General features: G+C 36.1%; 1 protein-coding gene across 1 annotated transcript; it reads right to left on the reverse strand.

Annotated features, from left to right (window-relative positions):
• Positions 1–344: 344 nt before the first annotated feature.
• On the reverse strand, positions 345–5,143 carry ccndx (cyclin Dx). The gene is made up of 4 exons (XM_048203886.1): positions 4,099–5,143; positions 2,458–2,673; positions 995–1,315; positions 345–901 (listed from the first exon to the last, which is right to left on the reverse strand). Exons 1-4 carry the CDS (start codon positions 4,306–4,308, stop codon positions 761–763), a joined length of 888 nt encoding a protein of 295 aa, XP_048059843.1. The 5' UTR covers positions 4,309–5,143; the 3' UTR covers positions 345–760.
• Between the last annotated feature and the right edge of the window lie 7,440 nt (positions 5,144–12,583).

Genomic DNA, 12,583 nt, shown 5'->3' on the forward strand with positions numbered 1-12,583 from the left:
CATGACATGACATGTATGCAACAATGGATTTTTTTTTTTAAATCACCAATTAATTTTTAGGCTTCATGATTGTTTTTAACCAAACTTTGTATAAAGATGATTCTCAACTATGTTATGAAAGATAGAAAGATTTTCCCATTCAATACAATGTATCTATAAACTCTATCTAATTTGCATATTAATGTGTTCTTGGAGCAACAGAGGCTAGTATTAATATTACATGTGCCACTAAAACTTTCTAAGAGCAAGGACCAAGATTAATTAATTTAGTTTTTAGAAGGTCTTGTACCTTTCTTTCTTTCTTTCTTTCTTTCTTATAGACACAGACACATATACATAGACAACATAGACACTTTATTTCAATTACTTCGAAAAATAGATATTCATTTTTATCCAACACTTTGATTACATTACAGGCTGAAACACTGACAAACAAAATAAATTAAATATAAAAATGTGCACACAATAAATAATATGATAATAAAACAACTATAAAATGTAGAAATGTAATACATAAAGTGAAAAGGAAACACCTATAATACATAAAAGGTCACAATTACAGTTATGGCAATAGAAGTAATAAATATGGCACAAGTAAATCATAATCCCTCAAACAAATAAATACAAAATCATTATAAATTAGATCACTTCAGAAGTTACAAAAGACAAAACATAAATGTACGTCACATTGTGTTTAAATCAGTTTTACTGATAAATAAAAGTGAGACGCAATAAATATGACTCATAAATTAACCCTGTATTAGAAGTCTATTTCTCTTAGGTCTGTGGGAGTGCTGGCTCTTTCATCTTCAATATCACCATCTTTCTCTTCCTGTGCTCCATTCCTCAGTCTCTCCCTGAGAGCTCCTTCTATCAGCTCAGTGCAGCACTGCAGCACCGCCTGTTGGCAGAAGCGCGAATAGTTCCAGATTTAGCTAGACAGTTAACAACAGCCACATACAAACACAAGAAGTGCAGATAAATCTTTGCTTACCACATCAGTCTGACAGAGTGTGGCCAGGGCAGAGGTCATGACACTCAGCTCTCCCGCACTCTTGGCCCTTAAACCCCGAAGGGCAGAGTTCAGTGCAGCCGCAGCAACCAGTGACGGAGGTGTTCCCAGAAAACGAGAGTCACACACACACATGGCAACAAGTGTATCACTGTGGCGCCGCAGTGTTGTGAGAAAGTCTCCTGTATGCACGTCACCATCCTTGAGTTCCCCGAGAGTGCGCAGGAAGTGTGGGATAAAGTCCTGAGGGGTCACTGCTGCCACATCCCATCGCAGAGTCGCCAGGACAACACGCTCCATTTCCTGTTGAAGCATGTATATACTGACTTATACTGTCTATATGGATATTAGGGCTGGGTATTGACACAATTTTCACGATTCGATTCGATTACTATTCATATGCTTTCGATTCGATTCGATTAGGCCTACTATTCACATGCTTTAGATTTGATTCAATATCGATTATTTTGGATGTAGTATTTCAGTTACAGTACATGGCAAATTTTCTAGAGGAAAAAATCTCTCAACTAATTTTTTAAAAATTAAAAAAAAAAAAAAAAATTCTTGAAATATAAACATTTAAATCACGGCTGTCATAACTGATTTATTCAAACATGCATTAAATATTGAAGAACATTAAAAATTATAATGAATATGTAACAGTGCATAGCTATATTTATCAGAATGTTGCTTTCTAGAGTACACTTTTCTAGCTGACTAATGAGTTTATGTCACTGAATATGTTTTTTATGAGGTAAATGTGACGTTACGTGACATTGTTTAGCCTATAAGCTGTTTTATTGACGTCTTTCCGAGGTTGAAACACTGATTGAGCTATTACACGAGACATGATAGGGATTTCGGTAAGTTGTACTTTATCTTTTAACACACCTTCAGATGTTTAGTCATGTTTATTTCGCGCTGTAACTGGTATTAAAGTGGAGGAGAGGATGTTCACATGCGCTCCATGCTGCCGCTTCTCTTTAACTGAGGCGCTAAAGCGATCTGTCACGCCACATTAAACAGCGCCAAAATGGTATTTATTTTTTGAATCTCATAATAAAATGGACGTCATTTGAATTATTGCGATTTATTGGATGGGAGGCGCTACATATTCTGCTTCGTTCATCAACTGAAAACAGACTAGACTAATCGATTCTTGGGATTTAAGAATCGATATCGGTTCGTAAAAATGAGAATCAATTAAAATCTAGAAATCTATATTTTTTACCCAGCCCTAATGGATATGAATGTGTCACTATTTTTATAGGTATTTGATTTTTTTATTCTTTTTTTCTTTTTATTTTTTTTTCAAAAAATGCAAAAAAAAAATGTATTATTTAATTTATATTTATTCAGACTTTTGGACCCCATTATCCATAATAATGAGCTTTTGGTTGATTGATTTTTTTTTTTTTTTTACATTTAAAATAGTGAAAACTCACCCGCAGATTTGATAAGAGAAAGTCGTACTCTGCTGCCGCACAGAGGGTATCTGCACTAACTGTGTCACTTTCTGTCAGTTTTGAGGCCACCAGGACACACGCTGCAGCCAGACAGGATGGAGAGACAGGCAGAGATAAAGTGGCCGACAGATATCGATCCAACAGGGAGACAGCCAGAGGAAATACAGACTCATCGCAGTCACATTCACAGCACACCTATTAAAACACAGAAGATGATGATTTAAACAACAGCAGCAACAACAACAAAAACCCTCACAGTCAGAGCAAACATGTCCCAAACTTGAAAAAATCATTTGGACTGTATAGAACTTTGTCAATGTCATTAGCCTATAGTTGTTAGTATCTTTCATCTTGCACTGAATAACTCAAATGATTTCCTCTTAAAGGTGCAATGTGTAAATTTTAGGAGGATCTATTGACAGAAATGCAATATAATATACATAACTATGTTTTCAGTGGTGTATGAAGACCTTACATAATGAACCATTATGTTTTTATTACCTTAGAATAAGCCATTTCTATCTACATACACCTGTGCATCCCCTTACATGTTAAGTCGCCATTTTGCGCCGGCATGTTTCTACAGTAGCCCTAAACGGACAAACTGCGCTACAGAGCGCTTTTGCTTGACTGGCTTCTCTCTCCTGTCTCAGACGATGACATTTTTGTCCTGTGTTGGCCACCGTGGCTTCTCTATATTGCAATTCGCAACCTCAGATGCCGCTAAAATTTACACACTGCACATTTAAAGGGATGATTCACCCAAAAATGAAATTCTATCATCATTTAAGCATGTCATTCCAAACCTGTATGACTTTCTTTATTAGAAGATATTTCTAAAATTGTTGCAGTTTTTTTTTATTTTTGTATGGGACCATATCAGTAGGGTCCCATGTGGTTTTGGACACCAATGACTTTTTATTTATATGTACAAAAACATCTGAAACATTATTCAAAATATATTTTTTTCAAGTTAATTGTTAAGTGAACCATCCCTTTAATCATAATAATATCCCAAATCTACCTCCATAGTCCACTTGGCTAGGTTCCCTCAGTGTTTCACAAGTGTTTTATTTTGATTGTTTTTATTTTTAAATCATTCATTTTATTTTTACATGCTTTTATTTAATTAATTATTATCTTTTCACTCACCTAACCCTAACCAATTTGGAAAACATGGAGCCTCAGGCCCTCTTTTGTACCCTTCTTGTGAAAAGTGCTTCAAATATAAAATTACTGGCGTTAAATACATGTACAACACACTATTAGTGAAAAATCTTCATTGGGGTTCAATATAGAACCCTATAGGGTTCTTGATTCAATTTTAAAGAACATTTTATCCCAAAAAGATTCTATATAAGAAGAAATGTCTATGCATAATGTTTCCATGGGTTATTTACATTTTTTTCAAGTGATAAAGTATGTTTACGAGCTCTTTAATTCATAAAATGTAATCAAAATAAAAAATGAATTAAAACTAAATCCATAAAATGATGGGAATCCCTAAAAGGTTCTATATATGAAGCGCCTGACAGAACTCTTTGAGGTTCTATTCAGAACATTTTCTTCTAAGAGTGTTTTTAGAACTGGATTTTGGTATTTAGCATGTAAGAACTATACCTCCATGGTCCACTTGGCCAATTCCTCTCTGCGCTGTGGTTCTCTCTGGATGAGTGAGATGTAGAGAGGAGACGGCAGGTATCTCTCCTCTGACTGCAGAAGTCTCTGAATAACCCTCAGCCCAGAGGCGCTGGGGTCCCATGGGGCTCGGACTGAAGACTGAGTCCTGTCCTGGCCCTCTTCCTCCTCACACCACAGAGACACCGACATCACTCCTGCCAGCAGTTGTGATCCAAAACTGAAGTTGTCCAAAGTGTGTCTCAGAAGTCTTGGTCCCGAGTACAAAAGTAAGTGCCAACTTCCTTGCACTCTTTAAAGTGCTTAATTTTAAATGTGTGCTGGTGAGTGTCTGTTTCTTGCGTTGTTCTCAGCCTTCTTCTCTCCTCGGTCTGCTTATATATGCTCTGAGTGAAAGGGTGACTGGTGATGAATAAAGTGAAAAAGTGAAGAATAAAAGAGGGGTGTGTAAAATGAGTTGAGTAAAAAAATAAAAGACCACAATGCTGGCCGAGCAACAATGGCATCAACAGGTGGAGAGAGGGAGAGAGAGAGAGAGGGAGGAGGCAAGAGAGGGAGTCGTCCAGAGGGACACGGCAACAGCTTGTCACCGTCAGTGAGCGAAGAAAAGAGAGAGAGGAGAGAAAGAGGTCATCACCATGCTGTGACAATGGGAATGAATAACAATAAGACAGGGATGTTGGTGACAGTGAAGGGTATCAGATAAAGATGGTGGGATTACATTTACATCTATATATCAAATAAAGATATGCAGTAATTCTTGGATTCTATTTGACTCCTAAAACCTCCAGCTTGATGTTGAAGGTCATGGTTTTTAAAGGATTCTCAAGGCACATTCCATATGGTACATAAGAGTCTCATAACTTTAGGATTAGAGGCACAAATGCCAAACTATTATCTAACATAAAATTATCCTAGCATAAAGAGTAGTGAGTTTGAAATAGATCAAATGTCTGTATCCCTTGGAAATTGTGAATTTGGTCTATCCCACACATTTTGACATAATATATTTAACTGATTAATTAAGTTAATTATAAGCAACACAGTTTTGAATGATTATAGGGTTAGTTCACCCAGAAATGAAAATTCAGTCATTAATTACTCACCCTCATGTCTTTGCACACAAATTAAGATATTTTTGATGAAATCCGATGGCTCAGTGAGGCCTCCATAGACATCAAGTTAATTAACACTTTCAAATGCCCAGAAAGCTAAAGACATATTTAAAACAGTTCATGCAGCTTCACTGCTTCATGAAGCTTCGAAGCTTTATGAATCTTTTGTTTCGAATCAGTGGTTCAGAGCACCAAAATCACATGATTTCTGTAAACAAGGCTTCGTTACATCATGAGTGTTTCGAAACGTTTTGAAATTTCAATGGTTCACATGACTTTGGCAGTTTGATACATGCACCGAACCACTGATTCGAAACACAAGATTTGTAAAGTTTTGAAGCTTCATGAAGCAGTTTTTTTTTGGCGCACAAAAAGTATTCTCGTCGCTTCATAACATTAAGGTTGAGACCTCACTGAGCCATCGGATTTTATCAAAAATATCTTAATTTGTGTTCTGAAGATGAATGAAGGTCTTACTGGTGTAGAACGACATGAGGGTGATTAATTAATGACATTATTTTCATTTTTAGGTGAACTAACCCTTTAACTCAAAGCTCAACCATTCAACCCAGTTACCATGTTGTAAGAAAACATAATAAAACAAGTGTTTTTTCCCCCCTTAAATTTATGGAAAATAAGTTTATCAATAACTACAAACCACCTTATAATAATTCTTTTTTTTTTGTTGTTGTTTTTGTGTCTTTTTCATTTTTATATTATATTATATTATATTGGTAACCGGGTTAAAAATATGCAAACAACAATAAGTTTATCGAAAATAGAACTCATATAATATTAACAGGATTCCAAAACTTTTTTTTTATCAGCAATACCCCTTGACCTAAAATATTTACTTGAAGTACCCTCTGAGATTTTCATTTAATATTTTAATAATTTAACAACACATGTTCACGGTTCTCAGATGCTGGTCACATGACATGCAGGTAAAAAAAAAAATTCTGAATTTGTAAGTGCTTAATTTTTTTTATTTAAAAAAAAAAAAAAATGTCATTCACATTTATATGCTTTAATTAATTATTAACTTTTCATCAACTCACAAACCCCCATGAGTGCGCAAACCTCAAGTTTGGAAACCCTGGTTTAAGAGTTTCAGGCTATTTTGTACCCTATTTGTCAGAAGTGCCTCAAATATAAATTTCGAACATTAAAAACATAAACAACATGTTCAGTTAGCAAAGGATTTTGGTATCATGTAAAAACGTACATTGTCTTGTCTAGAATATGTAATGAAGCCTCAAAAGGCTGTTACTACAAAAACTGAAGTAACAGTGAAACTGATATCCCAGAACACCTGATTTTCCAGGTCTGAAATGACATCAGGCTCAGAGCAGATGGAGAAGGTTTTTGAAATCTGATACAGGAGTGAAAGACAGAGACTGAGACTGATAGCTAGAACTGGAGAGTGTACAACTTGAAGTCACACTTACTCACGTGCCACCTAATCACCCCGTCACCCCCCTGTTTTCTGTGGAATCTCATTGTCAAAGCAACTAGTCTCCCATTATGTCTCTCCATCTCACACAACACACACACACTCGGCCCCTCCCTGGGCCTGTGGCAATCTGGTGTCCTGTTTAAAGAGCGGTGAGTCCTCATGGGAGGGCTGGGCGAGGTATGTGCAACAGACAGTGGAGCCGGCAGGTCAATGAGGCGTATTGTCTCTCTTTACAAATCACTGTCAGACACCAGTGCCTGGCCTTCTGCTCCCACTCACTTGCACACACTTCACACGCTCGCACTCGACTCCTGGATGGCCCTCACAGTCACAGCAGGAACGATTAAGTGGACTGGATTTGTCATTGTGTCTACAGGTGGCTGAACATTTCAAATGGCAGAAGTTGAGGTTTTCTAAACATGAGTAATACAAAGTTGATTACTTTTGTTTATTGCCAATTGGCTTATGGGCCAAGTCACCTCTAAGTTTCTATGACATTCAGATTCTATATATGATTTATTTTCACTGTTTTATAAAGTCAAGCCTTTTGGAAAAGTAGGACAGGACAATGTGGAAAGTCAGGAGTCAAACTCTCAGTCCAAAGATATACTGTATATCGGCCCAATCGCACAACAATAACCCTCTAAAAACCGATGAAGTTCTCAAATGTACAAAGAGCGACTTCACTCAGACATCATAGAGCTGCTTGAACTGCTTTAGTCCTTGAAAACTAACTAGAGCTTAACTCAGAGCAGATTGAGTTTGAATGAGGCGCTCTTCTTTTTTCCTGTTCCCCAGTAAAGCGAGGTCATGCCAGCCGTAAAAAGGGACAAGATGAGTCTCAGGAGTAAAAGTGTGCATTTGTGTACGAGACAAAGGAGGGTGGCAGATCGCAGGGCTGTTTAAGTGCCATGCTAAATTCATATGTTGCAGCTGTATTCAAACAAACACAGTGAGAAAACGGAGGGAGGGCGAGAGAGAGACGGACAGAGAAAAGAAGAGGACGACCAGCAGAAAGAGCAGTGAGCAGGACGGTGAGAAGGAGGCGTGGTTCTCCACCCCTCATTTTCCAGCTCATTTGGTAGGACAGTGGGCAACAGTGACCCCATTTACCCTGATCTTTTAACCTCAGTCAGACACCTGCTGATGGAGTGTGTGAATGTGTTTGTTTGTGTGACGACGACAGTGGTGCTGAGCCATGCCGTTCTGTGCCAGACATATTAAATGGTTTAACAAAACATATGTTGAAATAAAAGATTTTCTGGTTCATTAATTCATCATGTTACTCTAAACATTTACTTTTTTTTGCTTACTAATTAATACATTCAAAATACAAGTGCTATAAGTTCTTATCTCTCAGTTCATTTCTCTCTTAAGACTTAAGACTTTTTTTTTTCCTAAACTGGATGATCTGTTGTAATCCTCCAAATGATGAAGTCTGACCTATCTGCTCATTCGGGTGAGAATCTGACAGAGAGGTGCATGGGTAAAAACATAAGGGGTTATAATCACTAAGATTAAGATACATAATAATTATAAAGATTTTAAATGAATGTAAAAAAAAATTAATACAAATAAAATAATATCTAGGACATTGATTTTTATCTGAATGAACATATTTTACATATAATGTAATGCTAACTTTTAATCAAAGTTATAAAGTGTTACAGAGAAAGCTGAATATTATTGCATTAAAGGGTTAGTTCACCCAAAAAATGAAAATTCTGTCATTAATTACTCACCCTCATGTCGTTTCACACCCGTAAGACCTTCGATACTGTTGAAAAGTTGTTATTTTGTTTTTTTGGAGCACAAAAAGTATTCTTGTTACTTTATAATATTAAGATAGAACCACTGAACTCACATGAACTGTTATAAATATGTTTTTAGTACCTTTATGGATCTTGAGTTTGAATGCCTTTGCTGTCATTGCAGGATTCACTGAGCCATCGGATTTTAATATCTTAAAGGATTAGTTCACTTTCAAATAAAATTTTCTTGATAATTTACTCACCCCCGTCATCCAAGATGTTCATGTCCTTCTTTCGTCAGTTGTTATGTCCCAGTCTAGGAGTGTTGAGGAGTAACATAAACGTAGAACGTCACATGTGGAAAGATTTGTGGAAACATCAGTGGAAAATAAGAAATTAAGGTGTTTGATGAAAACATTCCAGGATTATTCTCCTTATAGTGGACTTCAATGGCCTCCAAACGGTTGAAGGTCAAAATTACAGTTTCAGTGCAGCTTCAAAGGGCTTTAAACGATACCAGATGAGTAATAAGGGTCTTATCTAGAGAAACCATCGGTCATTTTCTAAAAAAACACAACTGTATATGCTTTATATAAACAAATGATCACCTTCCAAGTGCTTCCGCCAAAACCCCATTTTTTAATATTCTTAAAAAAGCTTACGCTGTATGTCTTACGCCTTCCCTATTCTACTTACGGAAAAAATGGAACTGGCGCTGCGTTCGTTCCGTAAATTGAATAGGGAAGGTGTAGGACATACAGTGAACTAATCCTTTAATTTGTGTTCTGAAGATTAACGAACATCTTACGTGTGTAGAACGACATGACGGTGTGTAATTAATGACAGAATTTTTATTTTTGGGTGAACTAACCCTTCAAGGCCCCGTTTACACTAGTGCGTTTTCGTTTTAAAACGCATAAGTTTTGCTATGGTTACGCCTGTCGTTTACACTACGCTTATGGCGTTATTTTACTGTCTAATGTCGAGAGCACATTATTGTGACGCGAGAGCATATCAATGTAATGCGCGAGCGCAAATCTGTCCGCTCGCGCGCGGATTTCCTTTGCTCTCGCGCAAATCTGTCCGCTCGCGCGCGGATTTCCTATGCTCTCGCGCAAAACTGGACGCGCGCTCTCAAATATACAGGGCTCTCTCATGAACTGCCTCTCCTCTAGCTCAGATATTGCGTGTGCACACTCAAACTGTTTCCTGCGTGCTCAAACGTGACCTGCGCGCTGAAACTGCACACGTGCGCTCACGAATCTCTCCGTGCTCTTGCAGAAATTAATTTGCTTTTGGATTAAACGCTGTCAAAAGTTATCAACCAATCAGAAGAGACGACTGATCCATGTAAATGATACGTGGAATCTTATTGGCTGAGAGTGAACTGCGCCTGGAATTCTTTCGACAAAAATGGATATTTCATAATATTTATCAAATGTAACCTAGTAACTGCATCACATTACAGGTCAAACCCCAATTTATCTAAACAAACAAACAAAAAATGTTTCTTAAAGTTATTGTGGTCATACGTTTTGTGTTGAAATTTATATAAAAAATAGGTAACATTTTACAATAAGGTTTTTATTTGTTAACATTAGTTAAATGTATTATCTAACATAAACTAACAATGTGCAATACATTACTGTAATTATTAATCTTTGTTAAGGTTAAAAATACAGCTGTTTGTTGGTTGTTTACTTCACAGTGCATTTACTAATGTTAACAAATACAACTTTTGATTTTAATAATGTATTAGTAAATGTTGAAATTAACATGAACAAATATTAATAAATGCTGTAGAAGTGCAGTTCATTATTAGTTAATGTTAACTAATGCAGTTAAATAATGTTAATGAAACCTTATTGTAAAGTATTACCAACAAATATCTTCTGATTTAAGACCGAACAAGATCAGGTCAGATCATCATTCCCTTAATACTTAAAATGTGGAGATCACATATACCACCATAGTCAATTTCTTTTGAGGTCGGGTATAAAACATGACATACAAAAATACTTAAGCTCGTATGTGTGCATGATTAATCAAAATAAAACGATCTTATTCCTAAATGACAATGATTCGGTTATGTCTATTAAACCTTTGAAATTACGAACATATTGGAATATTTAAACCTGGTTTTGCATTGCCGCTGAAAGCAGTGGTCATAAACTATATGTTTTAAACAGCTTCACAAAGCGTTTTCAACAACACACTATTGCTACTTCTGTGTTGCAAACATTAAATAATAATGCAAGTATTGCAATAACAATTTATAGTCCGAATATACACTGATTTTAGCAATAAATGACCTTTGAAACTAATGTTATTACACTGTTCTGCCAGTAGGTGGTGACCAGTGACTGTTAAAATGTATTTGATGATCAGAATTATTAATTCAAGAAATTCATTTAAAAACACTGGACGAATCATATCTTCATTAATTTCAAACGATATTGTAATGAATTCATTTAAATTAATACATATTTTTAAATAGGCTTTATAACATTTTACACATTTCTAAATAGACTGATTTATAACATTATTAGTTGTTTAATCTTTTGTTTTTAATTAATGTTTAATTTAATGTTTTGGTCCATGATATTGGCTAATATGATGGTTTTTGATAAATCGTTCAGTGGGGTTTGACCTGTAATGTGATAGCTTATTAATATAGAAAACATCCAAGCGCCCCATTCCAAGCCATTTCTAAGATATGTCCTGCATTTTGATTAATATTATTAAATATTATTAAATTGTAAAGAAATGAAATATCCATTTTTGTAGAAAGAATTCCAGGCGCAATTCAATCTCAGCCAATAAGATTCCACGTATCATTTTCATGGATCAGTCGTCTCTTCTGATTGGTTGATAACTTTTGACAGCGTTTAATCCAAAAGCAAATTAATTTCTGGAAGAGCACGGAAAGATTCGTGAGCGCACATGTGCAGTTTGAGCACGCAGGAAACAGTTTGAGTGTGCACACGCATCTGAGCGAGAGGAGAGGCAGTTCATAAGAGAGCACTGTATATTTAAGAGCACGCGTCCAGTTTTGCGCGAGAGCATAGGAAATCCGCGCGCGAGCGGACAGATTTGCGCGAGAGCAGAGGAAATCCGCGCGCGAGCGGACAGATTTGCGCAAGAGCAAAGGATATCCGCGCGCGAGCGGACAGATTTGCGCTCGCGCATTACATTGATATGCTCTCGCGTCACAATAATGTGCTCTCGACATTAGACAGTAAAATAACGCCATATACGCTGGCGTTTTCAAATCTCGAAAAAGGAGACTTTCAAAAACGCTGCAGGGCCCGTTTTAGTTTGAAAACACCAGGGATGCATTTCAGTCTAAACGGACCAATACGGAGACTTTTAAAACGATGGCGTGGCTGCCCATGTTCACTCTGCGTATCCTTGACGATCGTGTAAACAATAACATGGAGACTGAACTGCAATCTTTGCTGGCTTTGTTGTAATTTTTAACAGCCACTGTGCAGTTAAACTCTGCATTTTTAATACTGCAGCTGTCTACATACACAAGAGGGGACTGTTTAAACTTGTACGCGCATGCCCAGTGTGCATGAACGGTCACGTGACACCCGTTTTCGGCCGTGTAGTGTAGACGGAAATCGTTTCTGAAACGCTGTGGAAACACCAGTGTAGACGAGGATGGTTTTCATTTTAAAACGCCGTTTTAAAACAAAAACGCACTAGTGTAAAAGGGGCCTAAGATCATAATAATGAGAAGAAGAAAATATTTTAAACTAAAATATGACATTAAATTTGTGAATATTTACATAAAATGTAACCAAAGGTATTAGAAAGTGTCATAGCGAAAGATTTTCCTCACTGTTTATTAAGGTATTAAGCTAATAATAATAAAAAGATACAAAATATTTTAAATAAATTCAATTTTTTTTAATCTATGGCCTGATTTTTATTTTATTTATTAAAATAGAAATTACATTTTTAATATCTGAATGAACATTTGCACATAATAAAAGCTATTAAAGTGTTACAGTGAAAGCTTTTCATCACTGTTTATTGTGAGATTAAGATTATAAAAATAAAACAAATATTTTAAATAAAGTTAAAAATGTTTTAATTTATTAAAGTAAAAATGAACATTTCCATGACATTTTTCATTA

The sequence above is a fragment of the Megalobrama amblycephala genome, linkage group LG1 (assembly GCF_018812025.1).
Source record: "Megalobrama amblycephala isolate DHTTF-2021 linkage group LG1, ASM1881202v1, whole genome shotgun sequence".
Lineage (NCBI taxonomy): Eukaryota > Metazoa > Chordata > Actinopteri > Cypriniformes > Xenocyprididae > Megalobrama > Megalobrama amblycephala.